This window comes from Lampris incognitus, chromosome 15 (assembly GCF_029633865.1).
Source record: "Lampris incognitus isolate fLamInc1 chromosome 15, fLamInc1.hap2, whole genome shotgun sequence".
In the NCBI taxonomy this organism is placed as follows: Eukaryota; Metazoa; Chordata; class Actinopteri; order Lampriformes; family Lampridae; genus Lampris; species Lampris incognitus.
Genome location: NC_079225.1, coordinates 21838274 through 21853291, shown reverse-complemented (window position 1 = coordinate 21853291; position 15018 = coordinate 21838274). Strand labels below are relative to the sequence as shown.

At 41.7% G+C, this 15018-nt stretch overlaps 1 protein-coding gene across 2 annotated transcripts in view; it reads left to right on the top strand.

Annotated features, from left to right (window-relative positions):
* Positions 1–15018, top strand: part of lin9 (lin-9 DREAM MuvB core complex component) — a 39854-nt gene that overhangs the window by 3667 nt on the left and 21169 nt on the right. For both annotated transcript variants that reach the window (XM_056294708.1, XM_056294707.1), the window contains exons 5-8: positions 6908–7038; positions 7443–7568; positions 7799–7956; positions 9159–9292. In XM_056294708.1, the coding sequence (XP_056150683.1) occupies positions 6908–7038; positions 7443–7568; positions 7799–7956; positions 9159–9292 (549 nt within the window). The remainder of the gene's footprint in view (positions 1–6907; positions 7039–7442; positions 7569–7798; positions 7957–9158; positions 9293–15018) is intronic.

Below are 15018 nucleotides of genomic sequence, written 5' to 3'. Positions count from 1 at the left end.
CCAGTTGAGATATTAATGCATTGCATATGTTAGTATGTCTGTTAAGAGATGACTGATATCAAAATTAACATTTTGACAACTTTAATACTATTTTTCAAACAATTTAAAATTGCCGCTGTCCAATGCCTGTAAATACTACAACGCCTCGGTGGTAGTCATGTTGCATCTGAAACGGCGTCTGTAACCAGACATGTTGGCAATAATCAAAAATCAAGTTTAGACTGTTACTCTGCACTAGAGAATGCTAGTGTGTTTCTAGGTCAGAGCAATGAACTTTGCGAAGGAAATGATTAGGTTTGGGTTTGCGACCAACCACACAACCAACGTGTGGTTGGTCGCAAACCCAAACAATAGTGACATGACATGCACGATCACACGCAAATTACGAGCCATCTATTTGACAGCTCATTGGTCATTTTAGATAGATCTTATCACAACTTTTTTGTGAATTTGAACTAAACTAATTTTAATGGAAATACATGCAATTTTAGGCGCACTCGGAGCTGCAGGTCTGTACCCCCCCCCCACAAAGTTATTAAACTTTGAAAATCTGAAACTGTCAAAATGACAGCCTTGGTCGTTCTAGTGTTAAAAAGCACAAGTGACACAATGCAACATTCTCAAGGTTGACTTGGTGTCTAAGAATCTAAGATGACTTTTATACCTATATCATTTGGTCCAGATTTTATGAACATTTTGTTAAGTTCAGGTATTTTTGACAGGTATGAGCTATCCATGCAGACTGTGTATCACACTAGTCCACAATGCTCACCAAATACGGGCAGTCTGTTTGCACGGACCATGTTGTGGACAATTTCTGATGTGAAAGAAATTTTAATACAGTCTGTAATTTGTTGAGGAAATGATGACACGATGCAGTGCACTGTGGGTTCACAGCAAGATACTTCGTTTTAAAGATAAAAAAAAACTCCAGAAAAAGAATGATATGGCAAGATGAAGTGTTGCTGGCAGCTTATAGCAACTTTGCTACTTTATCATTTGAACACATGGCTCCTGAAGATAAAGCCTCTACTCTACATTTCTGCCAAATTTGTTCTCTGTAGCTACTTGGTAAGCTAACGGCAACAAAAATATCCCATTGTGAACTCAATGCATTGTTCTCATGTTCTTCATTTTGGATTTTAATTGAAAGGTGTGCTCTTCATTGTGCAATTGACCTACAAACTGGACCTAATACAATGTATAAATCCACCCTGATTCTGACTTTCTAAAGAGGGTTATATATTAGTGTCCAAAGAGTATTTGCCCATCCAAGAATATAAATTGGATAAATGGTCAAAGGAAGTTAGGAAATAAATATCTTTTGAACAAAGTGCAAAATCAAGAACTGAGCACAATGGAAGATCTGTAGATTGTGGCCTCTTCTTCACAGTATTCATGTATTATATACGAATGTTTGTAGAGATCCACTTTGTCACCAGCCAGCTTAGTATTTACCCCTGCCCTTACAGTACTTCACACTTCGGTCTTCAATTGTGGAATGTTGACTGGTTGCAGACTCAATAGGGTTTACCCGCGGTATACCATGTTGTGAGCATCGTTGATGGGCGCGAACAGCTGCAGCCATTTTCCATGGGACAGGGACAGTAAAGGGAAAGGTGTTGCTTACCTTGATCATGTTGGAGGGTTGAGCTGGTGACATAACATGTAAACAACAGATTGCTGTGCAGCATTTGCTTTTTAGCATGGAGCTACAGTGTTTGTTAGTTGTGTATTTTTGGCTGGACCGGGCCAGCCCTACAAATGTGAATGTCATTGACTGACTGAGAGATCATGTTTGACATGATTGGGCTGCTGGCTCAGGTGACCAACAGCGTCACTGAATTTACACGATAGCGCAGAGAGGCATGAAGTAGAGCGCAAAGTTAAAGCACCCCAAATATAACTCTGACAAAACACTCACTGGCGAATTCACAGGATTGCACAGTTTTTGCGGCTGCTAAATCTGCACAAATCAGACAAAAAGAAACCGTGTAATTCTCAAAGCACCCGCAAAGAGTGAAATGCACCCCTAACTGCGCTGCAAAGCAAATTGTGCCTCGGTGCTGCAGTGCTGTTTGTGTGTATGTAAAGGGACATTTCTCTGGTTTTTATGTGTATTTCCAATCAGTGTTGAGGGCAAATGTGGTCAATTGAAGAAATAAATTCCTCAGTGCGTGCTCTATTGACTGAGAAATGAGAGTTCTCCTGGTCCCAGAGTCATGTCGGCAGTGCCTACGTGTACCAGGATGCATTGAGCATGAACTTCTGACACCCAAACCCCAAATCCTTCAAAAGCCTGCCGAGCTTGTGGAGGTGGGCATTTTTTGTGGCTCTGTGCACAAAGAACAGCATCTTAAAATCTTAACTCTTAAATCAGAAAACCAAAAAATTACATAAATTGAATTTGATTAGTTTTATTGACAACAAACATGCCTTCTTGATGTATTGTGCCTGGGTGGGACAAGTACAGCTAGAAGACAGAGGAGGGAGTAAGCATAAATTACCACCCATTATCAACAGGTGTTGAACGGTGCAAAGAATGGCTCTGAGTGATTAATAATAATTAAAAAAAAAAAAAACCAAATATGACAAGAACGCACTGACAGCAGTACTGGGAAATCTTCGAGTATGTTCTTTGCATTTTGCAGCAGATGACTACAACAGGGACAGAAATTTCAACTGTGCAATACTCTTGTGTATATTTATACTGCATTACTACTGCATTCATATTCTGCACACATTTTTACATATTTCTTATTTTCTAAATATATTATTGTTATATGTTATAGTATAATGCACATATTTTTACATAAGTTTGTTAAAAGAAACACTCAACAGTAGGGGAAGTTCTCAACAAATAAGGAGCAAAATAATCCAGTGAGCCAAGTAAATTCTTTATGAGACAATACAAGCCTGTTTCATGCCGTAAGCAATTATTTTTCTATATATCTATTGTTATAAATTGAATTATAATGTACATATTTTTACACATTTCTTATTTTTCTTATAATTTCACTTGTGCTTATATATATATATTTCTCTTCTAGAATATGAACAACAGCCAATGTGAGCAACTGTAACTTGACCCAATTTCCCCTGGGGGATCAATTAAGTATTTCTGATTCTGATTATGTTGATAGTTTTTCTTAGCCATGCAAAACCTGGAATAGTCACTGAATTTGAAATGGGTGTTCTTCAAAATGTCTTTTCAGGCAGTTATTCTAGGCTGCAGTTAGATCTAGTTACCTTTGAAATAACACATTTTGGCCATGGAAAAAACACTGGCATTTACTGAAGCTTTTCAAAAATAACAATAAACATTTTGTATTATGCGTTGATATTTCATCCTTTTTTGGTCATTATAATTTCTTTACTCAATGCCTAGATTTAAAAAAAATGCATGACAGGTTCTGTTCAATTGTCTTGTTTCCCTAACAGGGTGAAATAGGTTTTTAAAGCAGTTACACCTTCTCACTTAGAAAACCCACCCAAAGGCAACTGCTTTCCCATTCTGCCACAAATGATTTATTTTTAACGATGTATATCCCTCCCCCCAAAAAAAGAAAAACCTACTTTGCCCTGTTTTGGAAGAAAATGCAATACGTTTTGCCTCTGAAGTAAATGATCTCTGCATAAGCGAGCAGGTATGATTTTGCATGCATCTGACATAGGTGTACCTGCAGCCAACTTTAATAGTCTTTAGTGTGAAAATAAACAATTCAAGTTTGTGTGCGTGTATGTATGTATGTACACTACCGTTCAAAAGTTTGGGATCACCCAAACAATTTTGTGTTTTCCATGAAAAGTCACACTTATTCACCACCATATGTTGTGAAATGAATAGAAAATAGAGTCAAGACATTGACAAGGTTAGAAATAATGATTTGTATTTGAAATAAGATTTTTTTTACATCAAACTTTGCTTTCGTCAAAGAATCCTCCATTTGCAGCAATTACAGCATTGCAGACCTTTGGCATTCTAGCTGTTAATTTGTTGAGGTAATCTGGAGAAATTGCACCCCACGCTTCCAGAAGCAGCTCCCACAAGTTGGATTGGTTGGATGGGCACTTCTTTGAGCAGATTGAGTTTCTGGAGCATCACATTTGTGGGGTCAATTAAACGCTCAAAATGGCCAGAAAAAGAGAACTTTCATCTGAAACTCGACAGTCTATTCTTGTTCTTAGAAATGAAGGCTATTCCATGCGAGAAATTGCTAAGAAATTGAAGATTTCCTACACCGGTGTGTACTACTCCCTTCAGAGGACAGCACAAACAGGCTCTAACCAGAGTAGAAAAAGAAGTGGGAGGCCGCGTTGCACAACTGAGCAAGAAGATAAGTACATTAGAGTCTCTAGTTTGAGAAACAGACGCCTCACAGGTCCCCAACTGGCATCTTCATTAAATAGTACCTGTTAGAGCCTGTTTGTGCTGTCCTCTGAAGGGAGTAGTACACACCGGTGTAGGAAATCTTCAATTTCTTAGCAATTTCTCGCATGGAATAGCCTTCATTTCTAAGAACAAGAATAGACTGTCGAGTTTCAGATGAAAGTTCTCTTTTTCTGGCCATTTTGAGCGTTTAATTGACCCCACAAATGTGATGCTCCAGAAACTCAATCTGCTCAAAGAAGTGCCCATCCAACCAATCCAACTTGTGGGAGCTGCTTCTGGAAGTGTGGGGTGCAATTTCTCCAGATTACCTCAACAAATTAACAGCTAGAATGCCAAAGGTCTGCAATGCTGTAATTGCTGCAAATGGAGGATTCTTTGACGAAAGCAAAGTTTGATGTAAAAAAAATCTTATTTCAAATACAAATCATTATTTCTAACCTTGTCAATGTCTTGACTCTATTTTCTATTCATTTCACAACATATGGTGGTGAATAAGTGTGACTTTTCATGGAAAACACAAAATTGTTTGGGTGATCCCAAACTTTTGAACGGTAGTGTATATGTGTGTGTGTGTGTGTGTGTGTGTGTGTGTGTGTGTGTGTGTGTGTGTGTGTGTGTGTGTGTGTGTGTGTGTGTGTGTGTGTGTGTGTGTGTATACTTTAGTAAAACCAACATATATTATGTTATTCAATTTTCAAATAAATATTTTGCATATTGCACATCATACTTTGACAAGACAAAGCCCGGATCAGTTCCAACAAGCCTCAAGGGATAAGTGTCTATTATTGGCTGCATTGAAGTTTAGCAGCATTATTATACAAAGGTTTGCATATCACATGGTCAAAGCTCGTCTGTTGCATTGTCCACTTCAGGATGCCCTCTACTAAACATTGGGAGAAGGATATTTGGCTCTGACGCGATGTACGACACAAGCAGGGGAGATGATGCAGTTGCCTTTACCAAGTTTCTCCCTGTGTAGCACCCATTCAAAAACAAAACAAAACAAAAAAACAACAACAACAAGCAGCCAGATGATATTGACTTCAAAGAGCAAAAGACGGGAAAGAAGGTGGTTATTCATCAGGAAGCTACAAGTACTGATCATATACTATAACATTATCAGCTATTCCCAGACTGCTGAATCATTTCATCTGGACACAAAGTTTAGGCGGATAAATGTTTCGTCACTCATCTAAGTGACTTCGTCAGTCTCACTGCAGGTATCCCAAGCCTTAAGCACAATTGCATAATGACCGAAACCGGCATTCTAACACAGGTTTCATGTGCAAATTGCCGTGCATATTAAACTGATCGCCGGTTTTGGTTATTATGCAACTGTGCCAGTTTTGGTCATTAATACAGTGTAATTGCAGCAGCCGCCAGGTGAAGGCATCATCATGCCAGATGTGCTCATGAGCGGACATTTCGCAGGAGAATATCACTTTTTGATTTAATTGAGACTGAAATCATATGCAGGTACAGGCTGCCAGGTCAAACAATTCTTGGTATACTTGGTGACATTGAGCCTGCCTACTGTGTTCTTGGCGCAAAACCACCATTTATACTTTTACCACATGGATAATTGCTATCAGATGCAAAACAAGTGCAAATTGCACTCAGCTGCAAAACTTTATGGGCGTGTTTGTGCTGTAATATCGTTGATGCAGTATCTTTTGTGAATCATACTTGAGACGGGGCAGATAGCGGTTGCAAGTGATGCACAAGTCATGGTGCTATCAGCGACCACAATCTATTCATTGTGAACTTGCCTGTCAATACAGATGAGTCTTAGAAAAACTAGAGACATCTGCTGATAGAGACAGACAAGAGGAGGGAGAGTTAACAGATAATTAGAATAGTTATAATTACAATTAAATTAAGTTCTCTTTGAAATCAAACATATGAGGGGAAAGTATTGTTCTTGCGATTGCATTTATAACCTTTTTTTTAACTTGTCATGTGATATGGTACTTAACAACAAATATTACTGGGCCCACGACAGGAAATTGCAGATGAACATTTAATATCCAGGAATTCACATTATAGACACTACCTCTTACTGTTCCTGTAACATATTGGCCACAATTTCAAACATTGACCATACACGGTCCAGCCATATACTAGGTTTTGATCTTGTCTTTTTCTTTATATAAATGAGACATGGAGCTAGATGGCAAAATGGAGGCAGATGAGCAAACACTAAATCTGCAGTGGTTTAAAGCAAAACTATGGCATGCCTAATGTAGTGGTGGCCTAAATGTGGGCATTTTCTCTTTTCTTGTTGGCTGAACGATGACACGTTATGTTAACACTGCTCAGTTGAGGATGGGCACCATCATACTTTGGCCCTGCTCACAAGCAGAATCTAAACAACACAACACATCGTGGGTGTGTACAGGAAAATCCAGCTGTACACGTGTAATGGAAACAATTCATCAGTTGCTCAGTTTTCTTTACCTAATGGATAGTGATTTTATGTTATTGTTTTTTTTCTTTCATTTATTTAACTTGCAGAAATTTATTAATGTGACAACTCCAGACAAGAAGGCGTCCCAGAAAATTGGACTGAGATTAAGAAACCTCCTCAAGCTACCTAAAGCCCACAAATGGTGTATCTACGAATGGTTCTATTCCAATATTGACAGGTAAAACCTGACTCACAACCACAAAAGATAAAAGGACATTGATAACATTGAGTTTTTTGATGTATGCATACATAGTAAGATGGCAGGGTGGCCAATGTATGATTCCATGTTTGAATTTATTTATGGAACAGGGCAGGCATAATTATACGTCCCCCTGTTTGGGACCAATATAATATCAAGAGAAATAATAGCCTGACAAACGGTTTTACGTTTTTTCTTTTTTAAAGATTTTTTTTTGTTGGTATTCTGTACCTTTATTGGATAGCTGTATCCCCACTTTATTGGATAGCAACAGTGGAGGTAGACAGGAAATGGGGGAGAGAGAGAGACCGGCGATGTTGCAACCATTCAGCTACAGAGGCACCTTCAAACTGTCTTAATTTTACAATTTTGTTCCCCTGTAGGCCTCTCTTTGAAGGTGATAATGACTTCTGCCTATGTCTGAAGGAGTCTTTCCCAAACCTAAAAACCAGAAAGCTGACACGAGTGGAGTGGGGCACCATCAGGAGACTGATGGGGAAACCAAGACGGTACGCCACAACATGGCGGGCTTTAAACTGCACTCCTCTACTCTGTTCTTCTCTGTGGCTCTCATTTCGTCTTTTTCTTCCATCAAGGCTCAAACATTCAGAGATGTGGGACACTATTGATACTGTGTCTGTCATTATATTTCTGAGCACACTTCATTTAAAGAAGTCCTTTAAGTTTGTAAAACAAGGCTAGGACTGTTGAAAGTGTTGTTTTTTGTTTTTTTCCCCAGGTGTTCATCAGCGTTCTTCTCTGAGGAGCGGACAGCTCTAAGACAGAAGAGGCAGAAGATGCGCTTGCTACAACAGAGGAAACTGTCCGACTTGTCTAATTGCAAAGACCTTCCTGATGAGATCCCTCTCCCCCTCATCATAGGAACCAAAGTAACTGGTAAGATGGTGAACACACCAAAGTTTTTTTGTTGTTTTTTTTTTTGGATTTTGCTTCCTTTTTTTCCCCAGTTGTATCTGGCCAATTACCCCACTCTTCCAAGCCGTCCCGGTCACTGCTCCACCCCCTCTGCCGATCCAGGGAGGGCTGCAGCCTACCACATGTCTTCTCCGATACATGTGGAGTCTCCAGCCACTTCTTTTCACCTGACAGTGAGGAATTTCGCCAGGGGGACATAGCACGTGGGAGGATCACACTATTCCCCCCAGTTCCCCCTCCCCCCTGAACAGGCACTCCGACTGACCAGAGGAGGCGCTCGTGCAGTGACCAGGACACATACCCACATCTGGCCTCCCTTCCCGCAGACACGGCCAATTGTGTCTGCAGAGATGTCCGACCAAGCTGGAGGCAACACAGGGATTCAAACTGGAGGTCCCTGTGTTGGTAGGCAACGGAATAGACCAAACACACACCAAAGTTAAAGTTACCGTAACCCAGCCTGGTGAAATTTCAGCTGAATTTAATGTTTGCAAATAAATACAAAGCATCCCAATTTTTATTATAAGCTTGATTTCATTTCTCAGAAAAAGGATTTTTTTTACCTTAACTTCCTAGAAGCCAAGGATAATTGTTAGTGCTGCATGATTAATCTAATCGCAACCGCGATATCAGCCTGTGCAATTATATAACCGCAAAAGTCTGCAATTTAATTAAATAATAAAATGTGTGTGTGTGAACATCTGTTTGTGTGCAGTCTGCATATCTATACCCATAATTAAGCGATGACCAATCAGTCTCTGTTTAGGCAGTGAAGCGTGTGCAGTCTACGGTCACATGACTATCCGGTGTGCTGTGTGCAGACCAGAAAGAAGGAAAAAAATCGATACCGATGACAATGAGCAGGTTAACACTGATGAACTTGTGGCAAAAAAACAAAAAACGTGACCTCTATTACATGGCGATATTTTGGATTCAAGCTCAGTGATATTGAGCAGAAAGAGGTACTGTGTAAAACATGCAAAATGAAAGTCACTACATGTCGCGGCAACACGACAGATTTGTTTATCATATTGAAAACGCAAATCGCGATATTGTCCACGATAATCGCAGTATGACTTTTTCACCAAATTGTGCAGCACTAATAATTGTCCTTTTTGATGTGCTTGATCTGGTTGCCTCTAATGAGACTATGTTCTTTTCAGCTCGACTTCGAGGCGTCCATGATGGCCTGTTTACTGGGCAGATCGATGCAGTTGACACCACTGCTGCCACCTACCGCGTCACCTTTGACCGCAACGGTCTAGGCACACACACTGTGCCTGACTATGAAGTATTGGTAAGGGTGGCTGATCAAAATGGTACAGAAATCATGCTGGGAAGATTAACTTCATGAACAAAACTAGTTCATAGAATAGAATGTTTAATTCCTGGACAACAAAAAAGGGCAATGGTAAAAATAAAATTGAAAAATCTATTTCAACTTGGGCAATATCAGTAAATTTACAAGGAGGGGAAAGTGTGGCGAATGACTGGTTCAATTAAAGCTCAGTAAAGATTAAAGCAAGGCTTGTGCTGAAACCACTGCCACTAGAGGAGTGACAATTTGAATTTATGTGTGACTCTTGAAGTCCGTCTGTGATTGCTATCTGAGTTCCTCTAAAATGAATTTTTTTATTTCACTGTCTTTGTTTTCTGTATTGTTTGATTTGGAAAACAAACATTATTCCGAGATTGATATTTTATAGCTCTCTGTTGAACCCTTTCAAATAATGCAGATGCCACAATCTCATTCAGCAGCATTGGTTGATAAATAAAATCAAATTTCCCTTTAGCCAACCCGAGAAAAGACTTGTTGGTAACGTTTATTGGCCATTTGTGTTTTTGATTAGCATGTTTTGGAAATCGTCTCTTTACAAATTATAATCATATATTAGTAACTGGTTGCTGATTCAGCGGAACCAACTGCTTTAGTTGTCTTTATGCATGCTCAATAATCCAGGTAAGAAAATCAAAGAAAGTTGAATCAATTCATATTTATTGAGAAAGAAACGTTTCATCACTCATCTAAGTGACCTCTTCAGTCTCAACTGACTGCAGGTATCCCCACCCTTATGAACGATACAGTGGCATAATGACCGAAAACAATGATTAATTTCATATGCAAATTGCCGTGAGCAGTTTGAAACTAGTTAATGCTCACGGCAATTTGCATATGAAAGTAACTTGATTTGAAATTGTATTATTGCAGTAAATTGTATTCTTAGAATGAATGTGTTCTCTACATTTAACCCATCCTATTATATAGGAGCAGGGGGCAGCTGTAGTACCCGGGGACCAACTCCAGTTCTTCTTTCCATTGCCTTGGTCAGGGGCACAGACACACAGAATAGCGAGCCCACAGAAGTACCAATGAGCTGTTCTACGTCGCAAAAGACGTAAAGACGCAAGCGCGTCGTAAAGACGCACCGCCATTGTTTACCTGGAGCGGCCGGTGATCGCATGCTGTCAGTAATTCAATGGCGCCACGACGAAGATTGTCTCGTTTCAATCAGTTGATTCAAATCTGTGTTTATTTATCACAAATGCAAAGCTTTAGAGAGTTAATCCGGCCTAATTGACAATAAAGAGTATTGTAACGTGCATGGATAAGTAGACACGTTGGTCCTTGACTACCGGGTCGGACCCTTTCGTCGACTGGTTAACGTTGTCGCTTGCGGAGTGGGAGACGGGTTCGCGTCCCGGCTGTGGCGACAGTCTCCCAGCCTGCCCCCCAAATTCGCTACATTGGTATCAGAAGTGGGATGGTGAGACCGTGAGGTCATTGGAAGGCCGTGCGCCCAGAGGCGTGAGGGAGATGATATGCCGAAGGAGGGGGATAGTGTAACGTGCATGGATAAGTAGACACGTTGGTCCTTGACTAACGGGTCGGACCCTTTAGTCGACTGGTTAACGTTGTCGTTTGCGGAATGCGAAACACGGGTTCGTGTCCCGGCTGTGGCGACGGTCTCCCAGACTGCCCCCCGTATTCGCTACAGTATTAAATATCACGCATTATTAGTGGCGAAATAGGCACCGTTTGTCCCGAAACATCAGCATAGGGGCGATCTTACCATTTCTTCTTAGCCCCTTTGTTTACAAATATTATAGGCAAACTGTAGAAATATCACTCAAATCGAGAGAATATTTTGTACTGTGATGCAATAAAAAGACGCAAAATTCTCCGTCAGTCATGTGTCATTGCCACATAGCCCCTTTATTTACAATTATTTCAGTGAAAAATAAGAGATCACACTCAAATTGATGGAAAATTGTGTGCTTTTGTACAACACACAGGTGTCAATGATATAAGGCACTTGTTCGATATTCCACATATCCGACATCCCGAAAACTCTGCTGAATGCCGTGATCCAATACTCGAGTCACTATGTCTTGCACCACCTCGAACTACTGAAACAAAGTAATGAGATAATAGTTTTTCAAGTAGCAATATTTGTAATCAAATAAAATTGATCAGATTCTTCTAGTTTTCTTTCACGTTGTCAAATCTACTACTACTTTGGGCTGCTCCCATTAGGGGTCGCCACAGCGGATCATCCGTTTCCATTTCTTCCTGTCTTCTGCATCTTCCTCTGTCACACCAGCCACGTGCATGTCTTCCCTCACCACTTCCTTAAACCTCCTCTTTGGCCTTCCCCTTTTCCTCTTCCCTGGCAGCTCCATATTCAGCATCCTTCTCCCAGTATACCCAGCATCTCTCCTCCACACATGTCCAAGTCATCTCAATCTTGCCTCTCTTGCTTTGTCTCCAAACCATCCAATTTGAGCGGTCCCTGTAATATAATCGTTTCTAATCCTGTCATTCTTTGTCACTCCCAGTGAAAATCTTAGCATCTTCAATTCTGCCACCTCCAGCTCTGCCTCCTGTCTTTTCATCAGTGCCACTGCAAAGATAGATGCTAATATTTTTAAGCACTGGCCCCATGGGCCACCAAGCCCCTAAATTTGGTGGCCAAAGTACATTTTTGGTGGCCCAAATGTAAAAACACAAAAAAGGTAATTTAACACAACACTGTGACACATCAACAAACGAAAAGACATCATATATAACTATTTAAATTGAAAACTCAAGTTCATTTGTAAACATACATACATAGTCTCTGTCTCTTAGTTCAGTGTCTTTTTTGCACCCTCCCCCCTCCATGCCTCTGCCTCATACACGCTCTCTCTCGCGCCCTCCATCCCTGCCTCCCTCCCTCCCAGCATTGTGCCCGTCAGTCATGTCTGCAATAAAAACATTACAAAAAGCAGTAGAAAACCTATAACACACACTTTCTAACTGTAGCCAATATTGTCAAAATACATGGGCAGATGAAAAAAAATTAATAATTATTTAAACTGAAAACAAGTTTTTATAAACATGGTACATATTGTGGTGAACATAGAAGTTATGACAAAGGTAGTAACCTTTCAGTCTCCTTTACTGAACTCACGCAGAGACAGGAGCTTAAGAGAAATGCGACGCAATACATGGGCGTCATCTACCCTGTTACGTTCCCCGTTAAAAGGTCCAGGGGATGAGGGGAAGTAACAAAGAAAATAAAAGTATCCCAGGGGAATAAGAAAGGTGGGAGGCGGAACCAGGTGTAAAAACAGATTTATTAACAAAATGAACTTTTAGTCAAACTACAGTATAAACAGGCAACTAAAGATGCTGGCTCTTAACTAACCAGGCTTTAACCAAAACTCAGATCAAACCAAACCAAGAACACTAAGTTTCACCCTCCTTCACAAGGAGTCTAGACACAAGAGCTTGCTCTCTGGTTGGCAACAATGGCCCACTGGCCGTCTCTCTCCACACACTGCTACCAACAATGGCCCACTGGCACTGTTGGGTGTCTCTCTCCAAGTTATATACCCAGCTGATGAGGAATTGGGTCACCTGGGCTCAATCAGCAGCTCCACAGGAGGCGGGGCATCACCTAGAGAGGGAAAACTACAGACACACGGCACTAGGGCCGTAACACCCCCTCCCATAAGTACAAACCCTAGGTTTGTATACGAGAGGGTAATCACATATACAACACACGGCACTGGGGCCGTAACACCCCCTCCCATAAATACAAACCCTAGGTTGGCATTCAAGAGGGTAATCCTCTTCACTCCCTTGGAAGTTGGCTTCATCCTTCTCCTTGAGCTGCTGCATCAGGCAGATGTTTTGCTCCTGCATGTCCTCAAATGCTTGGCCTGTCACATTCATCTCCCTGAGCAAGGCATCCTCCTGTTTCGCTATTGAAAGCTTCTTGTTGAGGATGTCGACCTGCTCCTTTACAGAGTGAATCTTCCTCAGGGCCTCTTCATCAACCATCTTCTTGCCTTCTCTTCACTCCCTCTCTTCCAGGTCCCCCAGCCTCAGCTCCTCTGCCTCGGTCTTCTCAGCCGCCATGAGCTGGACTTTGTCCCTCTGCTCCTTGGGTGCTGAGCGGTACATATCAAGCAGCAGCTTCATCTCCCGCTGAGACTTCTGGGCTTCTTCGAGTTCTACACGGACAAACCTCAGCTGCTCCATAGCTTTCCTCCTTTGACTCGCCAGCTCCAAACGAAGCTCTTCCGCCTCAGCCCGCATTGCATGGCAATGGCGTGTGAGGTCAGGGACAGTAGACTCGAGGTGTGCAATTCTCACCTCCTGCTTCCTGGGCTGGTTTAGGCCCTCCCCATTCCCTCTCACCTGGGACACAGCCGCCCGCCGACTGCAGTTCTGCCGCTTACATTTTAAGGCCTCAAAATGGGCAACCAAATGTCCAGGCATATGGCAGAAAAAACACTGTTTCTCCACTTTAGGTTTTGGAGGGGTACCAACACGTGAAGCTTGAGTAACTGGCAAGTTAGCATTTCGTGAGTCGTCGCTGCAGGGGAAGGAAATATTACGCGGTACAAAGATGTTTTTATGTGGGAGAGCGAATTCGTCCGCCAACACCGCAGCCTGCTGCGTGGACACTTTATGCTCATACTGCACCTCTAGCTGTCGCATTTTAATAGCCGTCTCTGCCTCCAATTTCTTCAATTCCAACTCCCTGCGAAGCTGGAATTCTCCCTCTTTCCCTTTCCTCCTTTTCCAACTGGAGACGAGCAAGACGGACTTTTAACTGTGCAGCCAGCTTAGAACCAGGAGTAGACACGTGTGAATCAAAAGTAGCCATAGCTAAGAAAACAAACACAGGCTGAATATTAATTAGCCTCTGCTATAGTCACTCGTCACACTTTCAAAAAGTCACACCTACCGGTGGCAAATTACAGCAAGCTGAAAATAAATGTAGGGTTAGCCTAACAAACAAACTCCCCCCATTCCTACCTGGTTAAAACTTCACCTATCCGTCTTCTCGGAGCGTGCCGGGCTCGAGGCGGCTTTAAAGGCTGAACTTCGGCGGCCTGAGCCCCGAAAAGCCTACCCCCGCCAGGGAGCGGTCCCCACCCAGGATTACTCCTAAAACAAGAAAGGCAAAATAACAAAAGAGTGTCTGATGGAAGGACTGATTACAGCCAGCTGGACACTCCCCTATTCTAACCAGGGAAGCTGCCTGAGACACCAACCGAAGTGCAGTATTCACCGCGCCCGCCACCGGAGACAAGCTGAACACAGCAACAATTAACACACAACAGGAATCCACCTCCTTACTGTCTTATTTAAAGAAAATTATCCCGGACCAGCCCCCAATTGTTACGTTCCCCGTTAAAAGGTCCAGGGGATGAGGGGAAGTAACAAAGAAAATAAAAGTATCCCAAGGGAATAAGTAAGGTGGGAGGCGGAACCAGGTGTAAAAACAGATTTATTAACAAAATGAACTTTTAGTCAAACTACAGAATAAACAGGCAACTAAAGATGCTGGCTCTTAACTAACCAGGCTTTAACCAAAACTCAGATCAAACCAAACCAAGAACACTAATAAGTTTCACCCTCCTTCTCAAGGAGTCTAGACACAAGAGCTTGCTCTCTGGTTGGCAACAATGGCCCACTGGCCGTCTCTCTCCACACACTGCTGCCAACAATGGCCCACTGGCACTGTT